This window comes from Indicator indicator, chromosome 1, assembly GCF_027791375.1.
Source record: "Indicator indicator isolate 239-I01 chromosome 1, UM_Iind_1.1, whole genome shotgun sequence".
In the NCBI taxonomy this organism is placed as follows: Eukaryota; Metazoa; Chordata; class Aves; order Piciformes; family Indicatoridae; genus Indicator; species Indicator indicator.
Window position 1 is genome coordinate 93,223,582 of NC_072010.1, and position 26,215 is coordinate 93,249,796.

Sequence of the window (26,215 nt, forward strand, 5' to 3'; positions counted from 1 at the left end):
GATTGTGCTGTGTGAACCAATGTGTGCAGAGGGTTGTGTGTGCTTAAACTTGTCATGATAAGATTGCCCTGTCTAGCTGCAAGATTCCTGTCCTGACTTGCTGTCAGTGTCAAAGAGTCAGCAGTAAGACTTGGTTTTACCAAGTGGAGAATGGTAAAGAGAGGCTGATTTATTCAGTTTTAGCTGCAATAAATCCAGCCTCCTGCTGCCAGGAGGCTCAATGACTTGTTCAAGATAGAGACAGTTAAGTGAAGGCTTTGGGACAGGACTGGGGAGGCTCTGCTGTGTGTGCTTCCACTGTCCTGAGCAGTTGTAGCAACATGTGAGTGAGTGCTCTTGTTAACGTCACCGGGTGCTTCCCTGTTCTTGCCATGCCTGCGTGATGTGTGAGGGACAACTTTGCTGTGAGGTTTGATGATGATGTGGATCAGAAGCCAAAAGCAGGTCCAACAGCTGTACGTACATTTGCAGCTGGTCTCACTCCCTCCAGTACTTATATTAACCAGAAAGCTTTCGTGGAAGTGCAATCCTGAGCCGTGGCGTGGAGCTTACGGGAACTGCCCGGACTATGGCTGCCATCCCACCCTGGGGGTACCCTTGGGGGCGGCACTCATAGAGGTCACTGGTCAGCACTGGTGGAATGGCAGGTTAAGGAGCTAACCATTTCTGCAGAGTTGTGCAACCAAACTAATATGCATGGAGGCTGGAATGAATTCTGGAAACAAGGCTGTGAAAAAATTGAATCTGGTCTACTTAAGGATTCTTGAGTGTGGCCAGCAAGTCAAAGGAGGTCCTCTTCCCCTTCCCCATCTACTCTGCCCTGGTGAGGCCACATGTGGAGTATTGTGTCAAATTCTGAGCTCCCCAGTTCAATAGAGACAGGGAACTACTGGAAAGAGTCCAACAGAGGGCCACAAATATGGTGAGGGGACTGAAGCATCTCCTTTACAAGGAAAGGCTGAGAGAGCTGGGGCTCTTTAGCCTGGAGAAGACTAAGAGGGGATCTTACCAATGCTTATCGATACTAAAGGGTGAAGCTCATGAGAATTGGGCTGGGCTCTTTTCAGTGATGGACAGTGATAGGACAAGGGGCAACAGACCCAAACTAGAACACAGGAGATTTTACTTGAACTTTAGGAGAAACTTCGTTCCTTTGCGGGTGCCTGAGCACTGGGCCAGGCTGCCCAGAGAGGCTGTGGAGTCTCTATCTCTGGAGACTTTCAAAACCTGCCTGGACATGTTCCTGTGCAGCCTGATGTAGGTGAACCTGTTTTAGCAGAGGGATTGGACTAGATGATCTCTAGAGGTCCCTTCCAACCCCTGCCAGTCTATAATTCTGTGATACTGGCCTCACCTTAAAGATTAAAGACCAGGTCAAATACTGGGAAAGGCAAATTTTGGAGGCTGGTCCGAAACTGCATGTCTGAGGACTGGGTGAGTGAGAACACAGCAGTAGCTGGTTTTGCTGCTACACCACAAGTCCTGTCTAGCTCAGCTCCACAATAGAATCACATAGTCATTTCAGCTGGAAAAAAACCTTTAAGATCATCAACTCCAACCACTATTTAACTCTACCAAGTCTGAAGGTAAACCATGTTCCTTAGCACCACTTCTCTGCATCTTTTAAATGCCTCCAGGGATGGAGGTTCAACCACCTCCTTGGGGAGCCTGTTTTGATGTTTGAGAACCCTTTCAGTGAAGAAGTTACTTCTAATAGCCAACCTGAACCTCCCCCAGTGAAGCTTGAGGCCATTTCCTCTCCTCCTATCACTTGTTACTCAGGAGAAGAGACAAACACCCACCTTGCTCCAACCCCCTTTCAGGGAGTTGTAGAGTGAGAAGGTCTTCCCTCAGCCTACTCTTCCCCAGGCTAAACAACCCCAGTTTCCTCAGCAACTTCTCACCAGACCTGTTCTCCAGGCCTTTCACCAGCTTTGCTGCCCTTCTCTGGACATACTCCAGCACCTCAAGGTCTTTCTTGTAGTGAGTGCCCCAAAACTGAACCAAGTACTCAAGGTTTGGCCTCACCACTGCTGAGTGGCAGTGATGGCACAATCACTTTCCTAGTTCAGCTTTTCACAGTATTTCTGATAGAGACCAGGATGCTGTTGGCTTTATCAGGCATCTGGGTGTGCTGCTGGCTTATGTTCACCCAGCTATGAAAGACTTCATCAAGTCACTAAGAAGTAAATTTGGGAAGTTTCAATGTCACTTTCAGAGCATATAAAGTCTCAGTGGAGTTGCTGTTAGCTAGTTCTCTGGTCTTTATGAGTTCTTTCTCTGGTACAAATGGCCTTTTATCAGGAATGGCATGTCTGGTGTGTTTGGATGTTCCCTGCCTTACTATTTCTTTTACAGGTTTCCAGAAGACCTCTTTTCCCAAGCTTTTAAGTGTAAATTTGATTAAAAGTCAAACAGCACTTGACACTTTCTTCTTAACTTGCCCTTAAAAAAAAATGAGCCATTAGTTTAAAAGTTTCTGTAACACGAGGGAAAGAGCAATAATGGTTCTTGACATGGTTGTTTTCTTTTAATCTAGCTCTGTCTGTCCTTAATTAAGCAGTTGAAAAGCTCACTGAACCCACACTGGGTAACGTCTGACACCATTCCTGAGCTTCTGTGCTGGTGTCTCTGCTGACAGAGTTTCTGGGCTGATACAGGATTTTGTGCCATTAGATGCTGCCATAGATTCATAAATGTCATAAAGGACTGGGGTGGTGGGAAAGGGTCCCTGTTATTTTTATTTGTTTAAAAAAGCCTCATCTTTCTGAGCTTACCATTCCTCCTTTCCCTGCTCTTCAAAACCTCGTAACTCTGATGGAAATTGCTTTTGGTTTCTTCAATTGTGTATTTGTTGTGCTTCTGAAAACAGCCATTTGTGTGTTTCTGTAAAGGCCTGTGAAGCCTGTCAGCTCAGCAGCCCATGCTGGAAAAGATGCTTAAGGCTCCTGACAAGTAGTTGGTCCCCAGGGTTGATGCTAGATGGTATGTGTGCGAATTAAGACAACAAAGGATATTTGCTCTCACAGGCAGGAGAAGAGTTGCTGTTTCTGTTAATATTTTAATATCATGGGAAACATCTTCAAGGCCACCAGTATTTTCCCCTCCAATTACCATGGCAAAAATTTCTATCTCCAGTTCAACCTGCAAGCCTGCTGCCACCTAGGAGACACAGAGGATTGATTACTTACAGGTAAGGTTCATTACTTCATACATAGCTCCCTCCAGCAGTTTCTGAATGGTTTGTTCTTGTTCTACACTGTCTGATGAAATTAAAGACAGTTCTCAGCACATATAATGGTGCTTGCCAGTTACCCAGTATCTGTTCCACACAAGTGTCTCTTCATATTGCAGTTTGCAAGAAAAACTGCAAGGTGTTTGTAGTTCTGTTCCTTCGCAATCGCCTTTTAGATTCTGGGGGAATGGAGAAACTGGGGCAGATGAGAGAGAATGAGAAAGAGTTGGTTAATGTCCCATGTCTGTCAGTGTTTGAGAAGCATTTGGATGATGTCCTTAATACTGTGCTTTAACTTCTGGCCAGCCCTGAAGTTGTTGAGCAGTTGGACTAGATGATTGTTAAAGGTCCCTTCCAACTGAAACAGTCTCTTCAATTTGAAAATGAACACAGAGGTAGGGAAAGAAAGGGAGATACAAAAGGATGGATATGTGGAGGGGAAAAGAGAATGGAAATTATTCCAGCCATGTAAGTGGACTTCTGTAAGGCCTTTGACACAATTCTTTGCAACATCTTTCTCTCTGAATGGGAGAGAGATGAACTGATGGATGGACTGTTTGGTGGATGAGGAACTGATTGATGGTCACAGCTAGAGGGTAGCAGTCAATGGTTTGAAGGACACTGAGCTGCTGGTGTGTGTCTAGAGAAGGGCAGCAAAGGTGATGAGTCTGGAGAACAGTCTTGTGGGGAGTGGCTGAGAGAGCTGGGGTTATTTGGTCTTGAGAAAAGGAGGCTGAATGGAGACCTCCTTACTCTCAACCTCCTTTCAGGGCATTGTAGACTGGGATAAGGTCTTCCCTAGCCTCTTTCTATCCAGACTAAATAACCCCAGTTCCCTCAGCTGCTCCTCACAAGACCTGTTCTCCAGACCCTTTACCAGCTTTGTTGTCCTTCTCTGGACATGCTCCAGCATTTCAATGTCCTTCTTGGAGGGAGGGGCTGAAAACTGAACCCAGTATTCAAGGTGTGGCCTCACCAGTGCTGAGTATAGGGGGACAATCCCTTCCCTGCTCCTGCTGGTCACACTAGTCCTGATAGAGGCCAGGATGCTGTTGGCCACCTGGGCACACTGATGGCTCATGCTCAGCCATCTGTCAGTCAACAATCCCAAGTCTTTCTTTGCTGGGTAGCTTTTCAGCCACTCTTCCAAGCCTGGCACATTGCATGCAGAACCCCCAAAGATCTCCTGTAACTTACAGGTCCTGGTGTGTACATCACTCTGAGTCCTGTGTGTGGAGGTGGCTGCTTCACACGAAACCTGTCAGAAAGAGAAGTGAATCAGGCTACTGGAAACTGCTGCTGGCAGGCAGAGGCCCTACGGGGCAAGCAGGCACCCTGCTCGTGCAACCACCAGCAGAATTTGTTAGCTTCATCCAGGCTGAAAGCATGGAAATAAACATTCCACTGTCACAGAAACACAGAATTGTTTTAGTTGGAATGGTTTCAGATTGTTTAAGATCATCCAGTCCAACCATTAACTACCTACCAGGTCTGGTGCTAAACCATGTCACTCAGCACCGCATCTCTGAAACACCTCCCGGGATGGGGATTCAACTACCTCCATGGGGAGCCTATTTCAGTGTTTGAGAACCCTTTCAGTGAAGAATTTTCTTCTAATAGCCAAACTAAACTTCCCCTGGGGCAACTTGAGGCCATTTCCTCTCCTCCTATCACTTGTTGCTGGGCAGAAAAGACCAACACCCACCTCATTCCAACCTCCTTTCAGGGAGTTGTAGAGCACAAGGTGGTCTCCCCTCAGCCTCCTTTTCTCCAGCCTAAAAAACCCCAGTTCCCTTATCTGCTCCTCAGAAGACCTGTTCTCCAGGTTTAGATTGTCTGACTGGCAGCATCTATCAACATTTTCCAAAGCCAAATGTAATCCTGGTTATCATGAAAGACTTTGGTTCCTGAACCTGAGAACGTATATAAGAAACAGGAAATCAATTGTAGTGGGCCAGGACTATGTGTACAGGACCTGCTTTTCCTTATTCCTTTCTCATAATAACACTAATAGGCAAATAATGCTGAAGCATTTCTAATATCTCCTCTCCTCTGTCCAGTCAGAAATCATTCAGTGATTCCAAATACGAAAATACCGTTTGTTATTTCATGATAATCAGATTCAAAAGCTGACAATTAACAAGCAATAGTGATTTGGACAGTTAAAACCAAAGGTATTGAAACTAACCTTAAGAAGTTCACACCAACATTCTTCAAGATCACAGTTGCTGCATAGGTGCAGCCTTCCTTTAGTATTCCAAATGTCACTCTGGGTGGAATGAGATGGAAGTCACTAAGTTGCTGTCTTGTTGCAAGGGAAGATGTGTTGACCTTTCCTGCGACAGGATCTTCTATCTTTGCAAACAAAATTAAAATATTAGATAATAGGGAAAGTTGGTGGCTATCAAATTAGCTTCACAGTTACTTACCCTACATTTGACTTCAGTCCACTCATCCTGAACAATTACAAAAAGACATCCTAATCTGAGTAAAAACTGAAGAGACACTTTGAATGTTGTCTGCAAATTTATACTGGTTTGAGTTTTCAGGCATGTTAAGCCATTGAGATGTCTCAAAGGAAAATGGGAAGATTTGTAGGTGCCTGGTGCAGGACTATGCTTTTAGTGTAGGAGTTTGTCCTAGCAGTTGAGAGGAAAGGTACTTCCTGAATTGCCAGCAACCTTAGACATAGACTGCAAATGCTAGGTTTCAGTAAAGAGATCCAAAATACCTTGCAGTATTGCTCCAGACTGAAGATGTTATGTGAAAAAGATGACTGAGAGGATAGTAGTAGTAACAAAAAAAGAATGCTATTTTACCTTTTTATTTGGTATGGTGTTTGGTTTGCTTCCCTGAAGGCATGATGGTAAGTTCACCTTCTCTTTTCGTGGTTGTCCTGCAGCGTTCACCAGCAGACTCTGAACTTTATGCTGGAAGGGTGTCTCTTGTGACATTGCAGCCTTGTTTAGGTCTAAAAAGGAGATTTCTAAAACCACAAAAAAATAGGCATCTCACTACAGAAAAGACACTGATTTGCTGTAGCAGTTCCAGAGATGGACAGGGAAGCTGGTGAAGGATATGGAGAACAGGTCTTGTGAGGAGCAGCTGAGGAAACTGGGGTTTAGTCTGGAGAAAAGGAGGCTGAGGGGAGACTGATCCCTGGCTGCATCAAAAGTTGCATGGTCAGCAGGTCAAGGAAGGTGATTCTGCCCCTCCATTCTGCTCTTGTGAGAACCCACATGGAGTACTGTGTCCATCTCTGGAGCCCCTAACACAAAAAGGACATGGATCTGTTGGAAAGGGTCAGAGGAGGGCCACAAAGATGATTAGAGGGCTGGAGCACCTCTGGTATGAGGATAAGCTGAGGAAGTTGGATCTGCTCAGCCTGGAGAGAAGGCTCCAGGGAGACTTCTTGTGGCCTTCCAGTACCTGAAGGGGGGCCTAAAGGAAAACTGAAGAGTGACTTTTTGTAAGGGCATAAGGGCATATGGTGATAGGACAAGGGGTGATGTTTTAAACATAGAATCATAGAAGTCTCAGGGTTAGAAGGGACCTCAAGGATCATCTAGTTCCAACATCCCTGCCATGGGCAGGGACACCTCACAATAGATCAGGTTGCTTTTGCCACATCCAGCCTGACCTTAAAAACCTCCAGGGATGGGGCTTCTCCTACCTTCCTGGGCAACCTGTTCCAGTGTCTCACCACCCTCATGGTGAAGAATCTGCTTCTACTTTTGCTCCATTCCCCCTAGTCCTATCATTACCTGACAGCCTAAAAATCCCTCACCAGGTTTCTTGTGGCCTTCCAATATCTTAAGGGGGCCTACAATAAGGTCTCCTTGGAGCCTTCTCCATACTGAATAGTCCTAACTCTCTCAGTCTGTCTCCATAGGAGAGGTGCTCCAGCCCTCTGATCATCCTTGTGGCCCTTCTCTGGACATGTTCCAGCATGTCCATATCCTTGTAATAGGGGCTCCAGAACTGGATGTAGTACTCCAGGTGGGGTCTCACCAGGGTGGAGTAGAGGGGGAGAATCACCTCTCTCAACCTGCTGGCCACACTTCTCTTGATGCAGCCCAGGATGTGATTTGCTTTCTGGGCTGCAAGTGCACACTGGTGGCTCATGTTGAGCTTCTCATCCACCAGCACCCCCAAGTCCTTTTCTTCAGGGCTGCTCTCAAGCCAATCACTGCCCAGCCTATATCAGTGCTTGGGATTGCCCCAGTCCAAATGTAGGACCTTGCACTTGGTCTTGTATATATATTTTTTTTTTCTGTACACACACACACATATATATATACACACACATCATGGGGTGTGTGTGTGTGTGTTGTGTATATATATGTATATGTACTAAACTTCCCCTGGTGCCACTTGAGGCCATTTCTTCTCATCCTGGATTAGTAAGGTCTGTGGACCTTAGGCATAAATAACAGAGAATATTTATCAAGTTTAAAGGCAACAACTCTTGCAGAGCCCCACTACTAAGAAAGGATACCTGTATGTGTGGAGGGGAAAGGAAGAGGAGGATGGAAGCTGTGCAGTTCAAGGATAGATTTTGAAAGTAGGCACTGCCAAAGCTCAGCTGGTGTGGTGCTATGTGAGAACCAAAGGCTGGGGCTAATTAAAGCAGACTGATGGTTTTCCAGTGGTGGTCATACAACCAGGTTCATAGAGTGAACAACAGTAGATGCAGCAAGGAAAGCAAAACTGAATGGGGATATTTAAATGGCAAAGGCCATTTAACCACCACACACTCTGTTCTAGTCTTCTGTTACAGGCCTTAATGAGGAGGAAAAAGTATGGCTTGTGCAATTTTTTTTTAACTAGAGGCACTACTTCTTGGGTTTTTGTCTGCAGCTCTACCACCCCCCAGCATCCCCATGTTGTTAAGCAGTCTCCTAGGGTGAAGGAAGGAATCTCTCCCAGTAATTATATGCCTCTCTCCATTTCATAGAATCACAGAATGATTCCGGCCCCTATGGGGTTGGAAGGGACCTCTGCAGATCATCTAGTCCAACCACCCTACTAGAGCAGGATCACCTAGAGTAAATCACACAGGAACATGTCCAGGTGGGTTTGGAATGCCTCCAGAGAAGGCAACTCCACAACCTCTTTGGGCAGCCTTGTCTGGTGCTCTGCCACCCTCAAAAGGAAAAATTTTGTCTTGATGTTTACATGGAGCTTCCTGTGTTCCAGCTTGTGTCCATTGCCCCTTGTCCTATCCCTGGACACTAAAAGTCTGTCTCTATCCTCTTAACAGTCTCTATTTATTGATAAGCATTCATGAGTTCCCCCCATTTCTACCAGTCTTGTTTCAGAAGTATTCAGAAAGCTGAACAGAAACAGGTGGATTTACATTTCTATTGTAGGTATCTTGTCAAGAGTTCTAAGAAGAATTAACCTGCTGGAATCTACCTGCTGGAAGGCTGCTTTACCTGTTGTGCTGCTGGAACCTTCATTTTGTTTGGAATGAGCTTGCAGCAGAAGGCCAGGTGAAGGTGAAGAATCACTAACGGAACCGAGACATTCAGATGCTAATAAGAAAACAGTGGAATACCATAACAAGTTTTTCATGATCAACATCATTTTCATAAACACAAAACCAAAGTCTTTGGCACTGTAATTAAGTGCCACTCCTACCACCTAGTTTTAGAATTCCATTTCTATTCCCTGCAGTCATTCCAGTCTTTTGCTAAATCTGTCCTCCCCTGTTCTTGCTCATCCATCTCTATTATTTATTCCACTTAAGTATTTCCTGAGCATTTTGCATCCATCCATCCTTCATTCATAGCATAATTCTTCAGCTTTGCAGCCAAAGCCTGTGCTGCTTCCACATGCAGTGATGTCCCAAAGGTTCCTTTAACACATTAAATTTTGAAGTCACATAGCCCACATTTATATTAGTGGATTAAACAGGAACCCTACATTTGTAATAGTGGATTAAACAGGAACATTCCCAGATAGTGAAAGATGCTGATCTATAACTGTTAACTTCTTAGAACACTGGTATGATGCTGACTCTGCAACTCAGCAGCCTCCCTCAAAACACTCTTGGGTACACAAGTTTTGGTCAGGGAAAAGGCCATCTTGTTTTGGGAGTTTACACAGCCTACTCCATATTGGTGGATCTCCATGTCAAGGAATGCTGCTGGACATGTTTCATCTATCAGAAGAGATACAGTCATTGTGGTCCAAGTAGTTCATGTGTCAAATGATTGGGCATACATGGGATCAGATAATGTAATTTTAAATTTAACTCCAGTATGAAATGAGACAACTGGGTAAAACAGTGAAGAAGATACTAAAATGTTGCTTCACATCACGTTACCTCTGCTGTGTTTTCTGATTGTCTCTGGAGGGAAACCTCCACTTTCTTTTTTTTGAACTGGAGGAAGTTCCATAGACAGCGCTTCCACATCAGGAAACTAGAGAATAGTAAGAAAGAGGGGTTACCTCTCCCTGACTCAGCACTTAGGCAAAAAAAGCCAACAGCAGACATGCCCCACACCTAAAGGAAAAGAAAAAACAAAAAGGTGCAAAGGAAACAAGCAGAAAAGCAGAACAAAAGTGTTAACTATAAAAAAAGATACAGCATCACAGAACAATTGTGGTTGGAAAAGACCTTGAAGATCACCAAATCCAAGCAGTATCAGTCTACTGAGTCTGATACTAAGCCATGGACCTTAGCACCACAATTCTGCTTTTAAACACCTCCAGCAATGGAGATTCAACCACTTCCCTAGGGAAGCTATTCTAGTGTTTGAGAGTCCTTTCAGTGATGAGGTTTCTTCTAATACCCAATCTAAACCTCCCCTGGTGCAACTTGAGGCCATTTTCTCTCATTCTGTCACTTGTTACTAGGCAGAAGAGACTGACCCCCACCTCGCTTTATGCACTTAGAACATTTATTTGATGAGATTACAACAAGAAATTTCCCAAGGCCACCTTTAATGTGGGAGGGTTTGTCCTACTAATTCCCTTAATAGCTGAGAGAGGTTTCTGAGGGGTGAGTGCAAAGACTTGAGATTTCAGCTTCTGCTCTCAGACTCCAGAGTTTATGTAAAGAATCTAAAGTGTTCTTACTCAATAAACATATCCCATCTCCAAGATACATTTTGACAAGACCATATAATTCCCAGTATTAATTCTGCCATGACTGTCCTCTCTAATGGTTTATTGAGAGGCTGAGAAGTAAACCCACAACTGTCTGTGTGGGAATATGACAGAAATTACCCAGAGTTCAGCTACATACCTTTTTCAGGCAAAACTCCTTGCTGAATTCTGATTCAAAATATGGAGGAATTATTTTGTTTCTTAATGCCATTAGGGATTTCTTTTCTTCAGCAAGTTCTTTCCTAAGCAAGTGTTAACATTGTTGATAAGGTAAAGAAAGAAAAAATGTATTATAATTGAGTTCAGCCTGGTTTTCAATGTTACCTTTAAAATGTTGAAGAATGGAACTGATAAAGGCAAGGGGTGATTTTTTTTTCTGGCTAATTACATTGAGCAATATTCTTGTGATTGCCAATTTTTCTCAGTGATGGATCAAGAAGGGGCTGGTCTGGCAGGCACAATGTCCTCCTCAGATATTGAGGATATCATACAAGAGGGGCTGATCAAAATGCATATGGACAAGTGGTTGGCTGCTACAAATTTCTCCTCCTCAAAATATGTTCCAGTTCTGTGAATCTTGTGGAACACATCTGGCACTGCCCATAGTGTCTTTCCAACCTACATTTAAGTCTGAGAATTGGTATTTCAGATGTATTGCTAAAATTTGTAACTTATCAGAGAAAATCGTGATGGCTCTGTGAATACAGACACAGCTGGTCAAACTTCTGAAGGCAGGATTCACCAAAGTAAAGACCAATGACGTTTTTAGCTTGCTGTAGTCTAGTTTTACGCTGCTTACAGTTTCAGTGACTTGCAGGGTCTAATACCAGCTATGAAATTATCACTTTTAATCATGTTGAGAGTTTTGACACTGGCTTTAGAGCCAGAATAGCATCTGATTTTTGGAGTGCTGGCTACTCAGATATTTAATTACTTTAATTACTACTTTGTCTTTAAATGGTATGCAAACCAGTGTAAAATGCTGTATTAAAATATAACTCTGAAATCACAGAAGTTTATCTCATGCAAGTCAGATAGTAATTAAGAAGTAATAGGAAAAGAAACTTAGTTTTCGTTTTCCAAGGCCAGGCTGGATGTGGCTCTGGGCAACCTGATCTAGTGGAGGGTGTCCCTGCCCATGGCAGCAGGGTTGGACCTAGATGATCCTTGGAGTCCCCTCCAACCCTGACAATTCTGTGATTTCACAAACATAAAGAAAGAAAAATCAAGTTTCTGATCATAGCATTAGTTTATCACCATTTCAAGTTTCTCTGTTTTGTCTAAGAAATAGTGAATGACCTAAGTAGCTGTATGATACTGATCATTTTCTCTATGTTAGTCTTAGTTCATGTATCAGGTTTTTGATTTCAACATAAGTTAAATGCATGTTTTTAATTCTTTAAAAAGTCCAGCTTGGATTCACAATTCTGCCAGATTCATAAAGGCCTTTCTCTAGAACTGAAAATTATATTGCTTTTAATGCATAATGCTTGCATGAGAAAGGTTTTGTGTTGTACTAAAGAGCTCTGTAATACACCAACATGTCTCTCCATAGAGTAAGAGACTGTCAGTTTACTTTCAAAAGTAATTTTCTCTCAATTAGTGGTTGCTTTGAGATTATTATTTTTTTTTTCCCCAATACTTTTGTGATTTACCATACCTGCAGATTGAAATCTAATGACCTTCAATTTACACTTGAGCAGAAATCATCACGAAATTAATCTGATTGTGGAATGGACATTTTTAGCAAAATATGCCATTTGAAAGCACGTAGATTTTTTTTTTTTAAACTCCTGAAACAGCTTCACCAAGCATTGGCAAGTGTTAAACAGAAAATCTGAGAGCCGGTGAAATCAAGGGGAGTAGTTTTAAAATTGAAGATTAGTCTTAAATCCTATTCTTGGTGTTAAAAAGATTTTAATTTTTATGTGTATACATCCATGCACACAAGCATCTCGTCCTGTAAAAACACTTCTCATCTGAAGATTATAGCACCTGTTCCAGAGCTCACATAATCACAGACTGTTAGGGTTTGGGAATGATCTCTGGATATCATCTAGTCCAACCAGATGGGTTTTGAAAGTCTCCAGAGAAGGAGATTCTGCAACCTCTGTGGGTAGCCTGGTCCTGTATTCCGGTACCCTCACAGGAAGAAAGTTTCTCCTTAAGTTCAGATGAAACATCCTGTGTTCTAGTTTGTACCTACTGCCCTATCAATCACTGGGCACCACTTAGAAGAGCCCACCCCCATCCTCTTGACCTTCACCCTTCAGATATTGATAAGATCCCCTCTAAGTCTTCTCTCTCCCATAGTTCCTTGTCTCTCTTGAACTGTGGAGCCTAGAACTGGACACAACAATCCAGATGTGGCTTCACCAGGGCAGAGTAGAAGAGAACACATGGCTGGAGTTTTAGTTGAAAAATCATCTGAGATTTGTGAAATACTGGAATCTTAGCCTAAAGCATCAGCATTTGAAAATATTAATATAAATTATTTTCCATGCTGGTGGCAGAACCAGAAAAAGAGAACACAGGACATCTGACTTCAGTCTTGTTTTAAATAGCATAAGCTAACAGTAGTGCTGCTGGGTTTTAAGAATTGGAGCACCTCAAAACATCCATTTAGCATTTCTAGTGCAAAGAGCACCCTGTTATCTGCTAGCAAACCACTGGACCACTATATAAAACCTGGTGAAATCAGTAAAAGTCTTTCCAAAAGCAGACTTAAGTTGGATCATAAAATAAATAACTTTCTGTCCTACTAATATTATTACCTGTGCTCTTCTAGTCTGCTCTGCCACTTGGAAATCGGTGTTACTCCTTCTGGGCTGAATGATAAGGAAAGGGGAAAAAAAAAAAAACAGGAGTGCAAATGACAAAACATTGTTTTATAAGTACAAAAACATTTACAAGATAACCCTGGAAAGAAAATGCTCTTTGTGCAAGTCAGGAGTCACCTGAGATGTCAACATAACAATCTCACAAAATTGTTTGCTTGTACCTGCATTTTTATTGTATTATTCAATTGAAGAAAGCCTCAAAATACTTTTCCAAGAGTATTTCTCAGATAAGGGAAACGAGGAACAGAGGGACAAAATAATCATAGGAAACACTAGTAAGACATTGTGGTATGCATCTAGAGATGCATGGCCTGGTCCTCAGTAGCAGTCAGTACGCTGCCTTGCATGTGTGATATGCGTGCTTGGTTCCATCCTGTCTGTTAGTTACATTTGTATCAGTTCTCACTGCTCTATCCTACCTGAAGCTCTCCTGTTGGTCTTCTGTGAGGGGGGTCTTCACTGTGTGACACTGGGGATGAGAAGCCACTGCCTGCTCATACAGTTCAGTTATGTGAGCTGCAATGCAAAAAGTGTTATCGAATCTGCATGCTTTGCTAAGCACTGCTAAGTGTTATGAATAAGAAGCATAAAAGGACATATTTTTAATGTTTTTTTTTAATTTTTATTTATTATTTATATTTATTTTTATTTATAAATTAATTTAATTTAAAATTAATAATTTTAATCTTTCTGTCACTTGATGAAAAATCAACAGATTCTTTTTCACTTTTGAGGGAAGAGGCAAAAAGAACTTGATTCCAAAATCAAGTTCAGAACATTTCCTACCTGTTAATTCAATGTAGAAAGCAACAGAAGCAGATTAAGTTCATAACACCACCCTGTATTTCTTAAAATATCTCTATGTTCTTTCAAGATACAAATCAAATACATGCAAATAGGTAAAGTTGCTGACACTGAGAGCTGGCTGAATTTGAGCCAGGAGTGTACTCAGGTGGTCAAGAAAGCCAACAGAATCCTGGCCTCTATCAGGAACAGTGTGGCTTGCAGGACCATAGAAATGATTGTCCCCCTGTACTCAGCACTGGTGGGGCCACTCATTGAATACTGGGTTCAGTTTTAGGGCCCTCACTACAAGACACATATTGAGGTGGTGGAGGAGGTCGAGACAAGGGCAACAAAGCTGGTGAAAGCTCGGGAGAACAGATTTTGTGAGCAGCAGATGAGGGAATTGAGGCTGTTTAGTCTGGAGAAAAGGAGGCTGAGGGGAGACTTTCTTGTGCTCTACAACTCCCTCAACAGAGGCTGGGTCAAGGTGGGGGGTCACTCTCTTCTCCCTAGTAACAAGTGATAGAAGGAGAGGAAATGGCCTCAAGTTGCCCCAGGGGAGATTTAGGTTGGATATTAAAAAAAAACCCAAAAACATTTTCACTGAAAGGACTCTCAGAGACTGGAACAGGCTCCCCAGGGACTTGGTTGAATCCCCATTCCTGGAGATATTTAAAAGATGCAGAAATGTGGTGCTAGGGGCATGGTTTAGCTCCAGACATGGTGGAGTTAGGTAATGCTTGGAGACTTGACGATCTTAAAGATCTTTTCCAACCAAAATGATACTGCGATTCAGCCACTTTCTGACTGGAAGGCAACATTCCAAGTCTCTATATCCAGATGAAATAACTAATGTGGGTTTTCAGGACCTTCATTACTTTCAGCTTGAGTTGTGCTTAACTGTGGCTGTGAAGCAGCCATAATCAACATTCTCATGGAAAGAAGTTCTAGTTCAGTATGTATAGCAGAGAAAATCCAGCCTTTCCATATTTAAGATTGTAACCAGCTCTGGGGCATTAGTAAAGTGTTTCCTTCTCCTCTGACATATTTAACATCTTATTTACTTCATGGCTTGGATTTAAACTGTGAGTCTAAAGAAGTTTTATTCCTTTACAACAAAATTTTATGGCAAAACTGAAGAGATTTGACTATTTGAGATATGAACTTACCTGACTACAACAATATCTCTGAGTGTTTTGGGAATGATGCAATTGCAAACTTCAAAATTGGGGGGTTTTAGGTCAGCTTTTTCATCATATAGTTTTATATTTCTGGGTTTTTTTCTATCTATCTCATTTAAAGAGCCCTTCTTTCCCACAATCTTCTTTGTTAATAATGGTTATGTTAAAGTTGCACTTCCATTTAAATCTGACAACTTAACAAGTGTTTGTTGCAGCAGTTTCCATTTAATTTGCACAGTATTTTCTTTTCAACAAGCAGAAATACTCTTGATTAGGCAGAAAGGACAGAAAAATAACACTTAAAAGGCTTGCATCACTATGGGATTGAATACTATGGATTTTTCTACAGGAAAGGTTTACAGATTATTAAAAGAAACAAACATCTTAATTTTTATTTGTACATACTGAAAACATTCATAAATGTTAACAAATAACTTAGGAAAAATATCAGAAATTCACAAGGGAAAGCTGACACATTGTTCCATTTTTTCCTTTAGGCAAGGTTAATGTAGCCAAAACATATGATTGGATTTTCAAGTGCATTAAATAACCAGGATTTATCTAGTTGCTTTGAAAAACTTGTGTAAAAAGTTGATACTTGTATAAAAGTATCCAAATATTGCCATAGTTCTTATACCCAAGACAACGCAGTATATTTGGAAATGTGAGTCAAAAGGCCAAGTGCACATGCCTAAGCACACACAATGGTAGGGGCTGGAAGGGACCTCTGGAGATCATCTAAGTCCACCCCTACCTCCACACCCCGCTAAAGAATCATCACAATGATCCTGTTGTGTAAATCCCACAAGAACAGGAATGACTCCAGAGATGCAAACTCTACAGCTTCTCTGGGCAGCCTGTTTCAGTGCTCTGCCACTCTCAAAGGGAAGGATATTTTCCTTCTCTTTGTGTCCATCACCCCTTGTCCTGTCACTGGACACTACTGAGAAGAGCCTGGCTCCATCCTCCTGACACTCACCCTTTAGATATTGATAAATATTAATCAGATCCCCCCGCTCAGTCTGCTTTTCTCCAGGCTAAACAGCCCCAGGTCTCTCAGTCTTTCCTCATAAGGTAGATATTTTGGTCCCCTCATCATCATAGAGGCCCAAGGAATTGTTTTTCAGAGGTACTGAATCACTGATGCTAACAAGTTCTAATGACCTGTGCACATTAAACAGAAGCACATAAACAGCACATAGATAAACTTACTTTTACGTTCCTTCCTTAAAAATAATACTATAGTGCTTTATAGTTTACTATGGTATTTTACAATGTTAAAAGATAGATATTCAATTTTTATTACCTCTAGCACTGAGATCTTCAGATGACTTCTCCCAGTCAGGGAAGGACTGCAATGAAGAAGGAATAACTGTGATCATGTGGGAAACAGACCTCACAACAACAGCATCTTGTTCAAAGGATTTCTACCCTAAACAAGTGTTATCTTGTTGCCTCAGAATCTGGCTACAAGAATGGAGGTGTTTCAGTGTTATAAACCATGAGCTGGTGAAAAAGGAAATGAAGTACAATATCCCTTGTTTAAAAAGGTATTTGTTTCCTTCTTAATGACCTGCTTCACAGATGACTTTGTACTTTATACGGTTGCTGTTTATTAAATCAGCAAAGCCACAGAATCACAGAAATGTAGGGGTTGGAAGAGACCCCTGAAGATTGTCTAGTCCAATGCTCTTGCTAAAGCAGGTAAACTCAATAACCAAGCTCCAAGCTGACTCATAATCAAGCTCAAACCCTTCTGCAAAGGCTTTGAAGAATATCTAGAAGTCATGGTCACAAGAAATCAAAGGGGAAATGTGTTCAGGAATTTGTAGATTTCATTACTGAGGAGCTCTCTGTGGCTGGTTTACAGTAAAGCCTTTGAGGGCTAAAAGACTGTAAACTAAGCTGTTTCCTTTAATCTCATGATGTCCCTGAAGCAGTTAACTGGAAACAAGAGTTCCTGTGACCAGGCAGTCTAGGTTGTAACAGAGTTGTGGAACAGTGAGGCAGAGCGTGACACTGATTTCTGAGTCACAGCAGGTCACTAGACAAGTTCATTGGAACTGAGCAGTGTGTGAGAATCAGCACCTGATCTCATCAAAGCAAATAAATGTTTGGCTGGAGGATAAAGGCAGATGGAGTTACTTCTCAATGTTCCTCTTTACAGAAAAGCTGTGAACTCCTTCCTGGTTTTCCTCTAGATACTTCTTTTTGCTGCTCTCTTTTTAAGACTTGTATATAACTTGAAATTACTGAGCAAAAAATACATATGAAAGCTGTAGTACCAAAAGATAGCCTTGGTGTCAGCAAATTAAATTGTTAACTTGGTTTAAAACTTCAGAGACAAATTCTAGATTTACATGGGTGTTTTATTTAAGCTTGTATAGAAAAAGGAAAGTTATAGATCTATACAGAAAGACAGGAAAAGGAAATCAACAACATTTAAAACTAGAAAGATCTCATTCCTCATGTTTTCACATGTTGAGACAAGGTTTAAAAGGTAGACCTTAAAGCTAAGACCATGTTTGTTTGCAAGAATACTCTCCCTTTTGAAAGGTCAATAGATCATCTGGAAGTGAATATTTAAACTACCAGGACTAGTTTTTATTTTTCAAATGAGAGAATTTTTTAATTCAGCATGTTTGAATTCAATACATGACTGTTATTTGATTAAATGGAAATAAAAAAGTATTTCCTAAATGAGATTAAAAAAAGGAAACTGTTTAATAATGCTTAAAAGTCCAGCATGTGAATTTACATCGTGCAAGGTGTCAAATCTAAAGGAAGGTGCAGGAAACAAATTATTTGAAGAACCAAAACAGAACAAGCTGATCACTCTTTACACAAGATGCAAGCAGTGTTTCTCTCATTCATCCTAGTTCACCCATTTCTGCTTCTTGAACTTTTCTGATTCTCTTTTACTACTCTTCTCTCACTAACCCTCACTGCCACCTCATGTCCCTCTTACCCTATTTACTCAGCTTCCAATTGCCCATTCTCCTTTTTCATGCTTTAATTATCTGTGCAAATCAGCAAAATACATTTTCCAAGAAAAATAAATGCTGCTTAGCAGTAATAACAATATTCCAAATTGGTTTTGCATTATCCCAAAAGCAGGTCTTAAAGTGTCACTATGGAGGTGGCTGTGTTTGAAATACAAATCTCCCAGCTGCAATGACAACAGACTGGAAACAGTCTCATCCTACGTTTGGGCAGTATGCAGTAATTTCGGTAATTTTGGCTTGTGTGTTTGGGAATGTTTCTCTCTGTAGAGCCAAACTCTTGAACTGTTTTGAGCACTGCTTTCCCAAAAACGGCACTAGTGCCACTCAGCAGCCCAGATGAATGCCGTGTGTGGCTCTGCTTTCCCATTAAACCACAGCAGAGCAGGCACTGTGCTGTTCTAACACCTGCTTTTTTATTAATGGACAATGATTTGTTTTGAGGCTGATACATTCAATGCAATACTATGGTTCTGTTGGAAAAAGTAGTCTAGAGTTCTATTTTTCTCACTTTAAACAATTCAAGGATCCTTGCAGCATTCTCCTTTTCCTCTTCTGTTCTTGGTTCTTTAACATTCATCTTTTCCAGATCGTTTTCTTGTTTTAAAAGGTTGTCTATATATTCCTGGTGGAACAATGGGAAAGGACAAGAAAGATGAAGTTTTGTTTGCAGAGGTAGACTTAAAGGTTCACATACATAGAGAAAAAAGTTTGTAGAAGTAATGGACATACTTCTTGAAGTCACAAAGACCCCTTCTGTAAGTCTCTGAACAGGTTATATACATATCTAAATGTCTGCATGGAGAAAAAGTTCTTTAAAACCCAACAGGTCTAAGAGAAGAGTTACATGCTGAGAAGGTAGCAGGTGAAAGCTTACCAAAGACTCTGAAGACTAGCAGTACTGTTTAGTCTACAAGAACTAATATAATAAGGACACCAAGAGTCTACAGAAGCTTTCCTAGGCCACTAGCACACACTGGCCTCCACAATGAACTGTGTAACCTGGATCACATCCAACAACTATCTAGATGCCTCTGGTACACCAGTGTGACTTACCCTGCTTCTGAGTAGACAGGTAGGTTTGTCTTCTCAACTGTTGCACCAGCCTAGCAAGTATGAGTGCATATGCAAGCGTTTGAGCAAGCTACACGAGTGATGAAAGGTATGTGGTGAGTAAATAGCTATTAATAATAATCAATTACATTATTAAGATTGGCTTAACAAAAAAAGGTGTTCTAACAAACACTATTTGTGATCTTTATCTCCCTCCTGTTTGATCTCCTATTAGGACAAAGGAAATTTACAGCATTGGAATTGAAAAAGTAAGCTCAGAAAAAACTCTGATGCTCTCTTTTTAGACAGATATTTACTCTGTCAGAATCGAATTAAGTGCTACAGAAAAGAACATTTTTAATTTTCCCACACTGCTTTATACTTGAGAAGATCAGCTGCATGGAAAAAAAGGATCCCTACAGAAGGTTGTCCTAATTCACCACTCTTTTAGAAAACTACACGCAGTACTGAGTTTTACGAACAGACAAAGTTTGCACAAGCAAGATTTTTCCAGTTCTTTTTCTTTCCTTTATATTTCTCAAGTCTCCAAGGAGATAGAGAAATGAAGAATTCCTCTTTCTTTAGATATTGATTTAGTTCTGAGAAAGTGAATATTTAGCTAAATATTTAAGATACCAGTACTGAGTACAGGGGCAGAATGACTTCCCTGCTTCTGCTGGCACACACAAGATGCCATTGGCCTTCTTGACCACCTGGGCACACTGCAGGCTCATGTTCAGCCTACTGTCAACCAGTACCCCCACGTCCCTTTCTGTCTGGCCACTCTCCAGCCACTCTGTCCCCAGCTTGAAAGCACTGCCTGGGGTCGTTGTGGCCAATGTGTAGAACCCAGCACTTAGACACGGCACTGTTTTCTCAGTGCCAGTAACTGTGATTCCTCCTTCCCAATGTAATAAACAGCATTCCTTCTCTAAAATCAACAACAGATCTGGATCAATGGAGAGACTCACCTTGGGATTTTGGTGTGGGTTCTTTTATTATAGCACTACCTTTGAAAGATCAGTATGCAAATTAAATAATTGTTATACATTTATAGACTGTAAAAGGGTAACATTTAATTTTGATAGACTGGCACGTCCCAAATATTACCTAGCAGTGTGCCCAGGTGGCCAAGAAGGCCAACAGGATCTTGGCCTCTACCAGGAATAGTGTGACAAGCCGGACCAGGGAAGCGATTGTCTCCCTGTGTTCAGCACTGGTGAGGCCACACCTTGACTCCTGGGTTCTGTTTTGGGACCCTCACTGCAAGAAAGGCATTGAGGTGCTGGAGGAGGTCTAGAGAAGGGCAACAAAGTTGGTGAAGGGTCTGGAGAACAGGTCTTGTGAGGAGTGATTGAGGGAACTGAGGTTATTTAGCCTGAAGAAAAGGAGACTGAGAAGAGACCTTCTTGCTCTCTAGAACTTACTGAAAGGTGGTTGGAATGAGGTGGATGTCTGAAGGAAATAAAGCCCTATAGAAAGTAAAAGCAAAGTAACAATCATCAATATTTACAGAAACCAAACTATTTGTTAATCTACTATCTGTGATATGTACTGGACTGGATCTCACATATTTGAACAGAAAAGTAGGTTCCACAAGAGCTGCTTCAGAAATACACTTTTCTTGCAGCACCTGTCTATGTATGAAATGCTGATTGTTCTTCTAATGTAGAATTTTTGTGTCAGGCATATAGCATCACCCAATTTTTTCTCTATTGCTCACTGGAAGAATGAATGCATGGGACTACATTACCTTGAGGGAAAGCTGCAGCTTTTCTCTTAGCTCATCGCTAAGTGGCTTGTACTGGAACAGCTGACGGATCTGCAGTTTATTAGGACATCTTTGCACAGGTACTGGCAAGCTTGTCTGCTCTTTGGATCCAATGCAGAGACCCTTCCAACCCCATGTTCTGACTGAGGGACCTGCAATCTTTCTCTGAACATAGACAAGAGCAAACAAACAAGAAGAGCAAGAGGCTACTTAAACTAAAATGCAGATATTGCCACTGTGTGTCTTAGCTAAAAAGCACATACTCTTCTTATAGCATCAGAGATCTAGGCAGTCAGTACATTCTTAGGCACAAAAAAAAAAAAATCTCAAACTTTTTCAACTGGCAAGACGAACTCCCCTAAAAATTGATGTATTACCTTACTAAGAGTAGAAGCCTGAAGTGATTACATTTTCCCTGACACAGCCTGCCTCTTGCTTTGCCATGCTTAATCAACAGGACTTAACAATGTCATATTGTTCAGAGCTCTGTTCCCCTCCCTGTGACAAACATCTATTGCTTAAGCAGCAAAGGACAATTTTGAAACAGTTATACCTCAGGAGGAGAAGATGTATCCTGAGTCTTTGACTGAAGATTTGGAGGAACAATACTCTCTGGTTCTTTCTTCATTACCCAGGGCGAGGCTTCAGCCAAAGGGTGGAGGATAGTAATACATAAAACACCTGGTGCAAAGACACATTTTGCTAAGGATCAGTTCAAATCAAAAAGTGATGGACAAGTGTCTCAAACCTTATTATCAAAGGGCAAAACTCAATGTGAAAATGAGGTAATTGTGGCTACAGGCAATGCTGGACCACTGAGGTGATTATAAATATTGGACAAGTTCAGATTACTCAGACCATGTTTAACCACAGACTGTCTAATGCTACTTGCTTTGAGTCTTGAGTAACAGCTCAGCTGCAGAGTATGTGGAGTATCCCAAACAGGGAAGAGCCTTTGACCCATGTTGACTGAACACTAACCTCAGAAGTACATCATATTCAGAACATGCATAATTATTCACTTCATTTTATACTTCACTGGATGGATTCCATTACAGATTATTTATTATCTGTTTTAATTGTTCTAATTAATTTAAATGTTCTTAAAAATATTTTTTCCAACCCAACCCCAAAATATACTTAATCTACTACTATTTACTCCATAGTTGGCCTTCAAAATGGATATGATCACTAAGGTACTTTGTCACAGTGACACAAAATTGTAGAGCCTTGATGTCAAGGCAAATAGAGCCAGTACTGAGAAATGGAGTATGAAGTTCTGGAAAAGCAGATGTGCTACTTTTAGAAATGACAACTGGTTGTGAGCAGGTTTTCTTGGCTGTGATTTCACTGTGTACGTATCACAGAATAGTAGAGTTTGGAAGGGACCTCTGAAGATCATTCAGTTCAACCTCCCTGCTAGAGCAGGATTACCTGGAATAAATCACACAGGAACACATCCAGGAGGCTTTGGAAACTCTCCAGACCTCCCAGGTCCAGCTGCTCACACTATTCCTGATACAGGCCAGGATGCTGTTGGCCACTTTGGCCACCTAAGCACACTGTCAGCTCATCTTTAGCAGACTACTCATCAATACCCCCACATCTTTCTCTGCTGGGTAGCTTTCCAGTCACTCTGCCCCAGCCTGGTGCATTCACGGGGTTGTTGTGACCCAAGTACAGGACCTGGCATCTGGCTTTGTTAAATCTCATACAGCTGACCTTGGCCCATTAATCCAGCCTGTCCAGATCCCTCTGCAAAGCCTTCCACCTTGGAGCAGATCAACATTCCCATCCAATCTAGTGTCATCTTCAAAGTTACTGAGGGTGCACTTGTACCCCTCATCAGAGCATTGATAAAGATATTAAACATGATTTTCCCCAAACCTGAGGCCTGGTGAACACTATTCATGACTGGTGTTCTCTGACTCCACCTTTGCAATTATTTCTGTTATTAGTTTGTTGGAAAAGAAATAAAATTTTCCTACCTGGATGTTCTTGTACAGGATCTTGCAAGACTGCAACAGTAGGGTCACTACAGGCTTCAGCAAGATACTTGTGTACATCCCTGCTCCGCAGGAGCTCAGTTCCAGAACCATCTGCGTAGATGATGAAGAACCTGCACAGCCAGCACACGCATGGGATTGTATCAAGCATAGCAAGCAAGGCATAGGTAGCAGGGGTCTGCAGGGTGGCCTCTGTGAGGAGGGGCTGGGGGTTCCCCTGAGCTCGAAACAGACACTTTCAGCTGGCTCCAATAGGCCCCCTGCAGGGCACAGCTGAGTGCCTCAGTCAAGAGGGTGGCACCTCAAGGTAAATGTATGTATGAAATGGCAAAGTGCCACACAGGCAGTAATGAGTGAGAAAAAAAGTCCAAGCAACTATCCTGCAGAGATCAAGGTCAGAGAAGGAGAAGGGCAAGTTGCTGCTGGTGCCAGAGTTTCCCCTGAAGCCTGTGGGGAGGACAATGGTGGAGCAGATACCCATGCTGCATTTGTGGAGAAGACTATGCTGGAACAGGTACTCCCCTGCAGCTTGTGGACAGGACCATGCCAGTGTAGGCAGTTTCCTGAAGGAACTGCAGCCCATGGAGAGCTCATGCTGGAGCAGGTTTAATCAAAAGAACTGCAGCCCATGGAAGGACCCATGATAGAACAGGGGAAAAGCATGAGGAGAAAGGAGCAGCAGAAAGGAGTTATAGATTGATCACAACCTCCCATTCCCTACATTGCTGAGGTGGGGAGGAAGCAGAGAGGGCTGGAATAAGGCAGTGATGTCTTTGTTTCACATCATCCAAATCTATTTTAATTGGCAAAAAAAAAATCCTCAAGTTGAGTCTATTGTCTTATTTTCCCCCTTGTACTTTTGAGGTAGGAGACCAAGAAAGTGGGTGTTTGGCACCTGGCTGAGGTCAACCCACCACACTAGCTTTCATTTTGCATTCTTTCTAGAGAGCAAAAATGATAAAATGCTGTGTTGACATGACAAGAAAATCTAACTGCAAGATGATGTTGTCGAATGTCATCAAAAGCCATCAAATGTCATTAAAAGTCATCAAATGTCATTCTACAGAGTAGAATCATAGAATCACTAAGGTTGGAAAAGACCTTAAGTCAAACTGTCGACCCAACACAACCATGCCCACTAAACCATATCTCAAAGTACCATGTCTACACATTTTTTGAACGCCTCCAAGGCTGAACAACTTCCCTGTGCAGCTTGTTTCACTGTTCCAGTACTGAACAAAGGAAACACAAATACCCAAGAGCTGTGTACAAGGAAGTACAATACAGCACAATGAAGAAAGAAAAGTCTAAACCTATGAATCCAGAGCAGTTTACCTTGGGACATGCTCATCATCAGTGATAGCTTTATCTGAGAGTGATGATGCTGAACTTCTGTCTTTCTGGTCATCAGAGTCAATGCCAGGAACACACACAGATGTGCTGCCATCAGCCATGACCTATAATAGAAATTACATAAAAGATACTTGAATTACATGATACATTTAAATCAGTAACTTTTTTGCTGAACTGTAACATGACCTAGCCCAGGCAAAGAGACAGAAAATAAAAACCAAACCAACAAATTATTTCAGGTTGAACAACATTGGAACTCACAAGAAGAATAAAAGAAGAAAACTCAAAAGAGTGAAAAAAGGCAGAAAGAACATTTCTAGAAAAGCATGCTGTATCATAAATGCTAAAATCACATTGCTAATATTTAATAAATGCTTAAGGATTGTTAGTTGTCAAATGGGAGTATCCATATTCAACACCTATATATGTAGGCATCAATAGGCAACTTCACACAGAAAGACTCACTTGCTGGTCAAGTCTGGTAACTATACTCATGTACCTCAGTGGGTATATATGGATCTATACACACACACAAACATATACATAATTGTATATACTCTATTAGTGTACCTATACACTATATATGCTATTAGTGTATCTATACACTAATATGTTAATAATTACATAGTATGTACATATATCTACTCATACAGGTGCATATATACAAATAAATATATTGATACATGTGCTTGTATATTTACCTAAAATTAGGTATACATGTCAATGTATAAATATATACCTCTGTATACATGTTGACATATGAGGAGATATGATTTTTATATACATACATATATATATATATACACACATGATACATATTTATCTATCTTTACATATGTATGTATAAATATATAGAGAACTATATATTGATATATGGAGATAGATATAGATACAAATTATATATCTGTGTACATATACATATATATACACATATGTATATACATATAGAGAAGTCCTTTTTTAGACTCATGGAATCAGAATTGCTTGGCTGGAAAAGACCTTTAAGATCATTGAGTCTCTGCTCAGCCTCCTTTTTTCCAGACTAAACAACCACAGTTCCCTCAGCTGCTCCTCAGAAGACCTGCTATTCATACCTTCACCAGCTATTAAGGTGTGACTAGGGCAGAGGAAGAAACAAACAATCCTATTACATCTGCATGTGGTTGCAGGTGTAATCACAATCACACCTCCAATCACAAATTTCACCTTTCTTGCCACACCCTCCAACATCCCCTGTGATCACTGCTCCCACAATACTTTCAGCTGTCCCTTCCGTTGTTCTCCAAGCCCCATCTGAGAAAAAGTAGGCTTTCCTGATGCTGATGCCAAGCAACTTCTGTGTTGTTTTGAATTGCATTTATTTAGTACGAATTTTCTATCTTTGAGACTGACAGCGAGCAGAGATGTAAACACACACTGGTTCTTCAGCCTAGGACACCACATTGAAAACTCTATTGTTACATATATGTTCAGTGGAACTCCAGTGCTGTTTCATAGTAATCTGGGAAAATGGTAACTATTACAATTGCAACAATAGAAAGTATGCTCTAAGGATGTCATGTTTATAATCTTTAAGTATGTACATGTTGCAGTGTGGTAGGTTGGAAACCCCCTCCTACAACTGACAATGACCAGGCTAACTCAGTTCAGAAGCAAATGAAGCTGTATTTACAGGCAAAACTACAATCTATGATGAAACGCAATGAAATATGTACAAATATACACTATTCACAACATTTACAAATATGTACAATTAACAGAAAAAAACACAACAAAGCCCTCTGGCCCCCCAAAAGGGAGGGGTCGTGCTTCTTCCCCCCGCTTCTTTTTTTTCTCCCCCTCTTCCCAGACCTGGCATGCAAAGGGAAAGAA

The 26,215-nt window shown here is 41.4% G+C and overlaps 1 protein-coding gene across 1 annotated transcript in view; it reads right to left on the reverse strand.

Moving 5' to 3' along the window:
* Positions 1-498: 498 nt before the first annotated feature.
* The window catches only part of SPAG17 (sperm associated antigen 17), a 109,020-nt gene continuing 83,303 nt past the window's right edge, over positions 499-26,215 (reverse strand). Inside the window, exons 32-47 of the mRNA XM_054388939.1 lie at positions 24,326-24,447; positions 22,973-23,103; positions 21,538-21,665; positions 20,967-21,149; positions 18,672-18,785; positions 16,465-16,510; positions 13,611-13,707; positions 13,126-13,179; positions 10,491-10,593; positions 9,567-9,663; positions 8,674-8,772; positions 6,055-6,206; positions 5,424-5,590; positions 4,433-4,493; positions 3,018-3,162; positions 499-635 (exon numbers count right to left, since the gene is read on the reverse strand). Coding sequence (XP_054244914.1) covers positions 499-635; positions 3,018-3,162; positions 4,433-4,493; positions 5,424-5,590; positions 6,055-6,206; positions 8,674-8,772; positions 9,567-9,663; positions 10,491-10,593; positions 13,126-13,179; positions 13,611-13,707; positions 16,465-16,510; positions 18,672-18,785; positions 20,967-21,149; positions 21,538-21,665; positions 22,973-23,103; positions 24,326-24,447 — 1,836 coding nt within the window. The remainder of the gene's footprint in view (positions 636-3,017; positions 3,163-4,432; positions 4,494-5,423; positions 5,591-6,054; positions 6,207-8,673; positions 8,773-9,566; positions 9,664-10,490; positions 10,594-13,125; positions 13,180-13,610; positions 13,708-16,464; positions 16,511-18,671; positions 18,786-20,966; positions 21,150-21,537; positions 21,666-22,972; positions 23,104-24,325; positions 24,448-26,215) is intronic.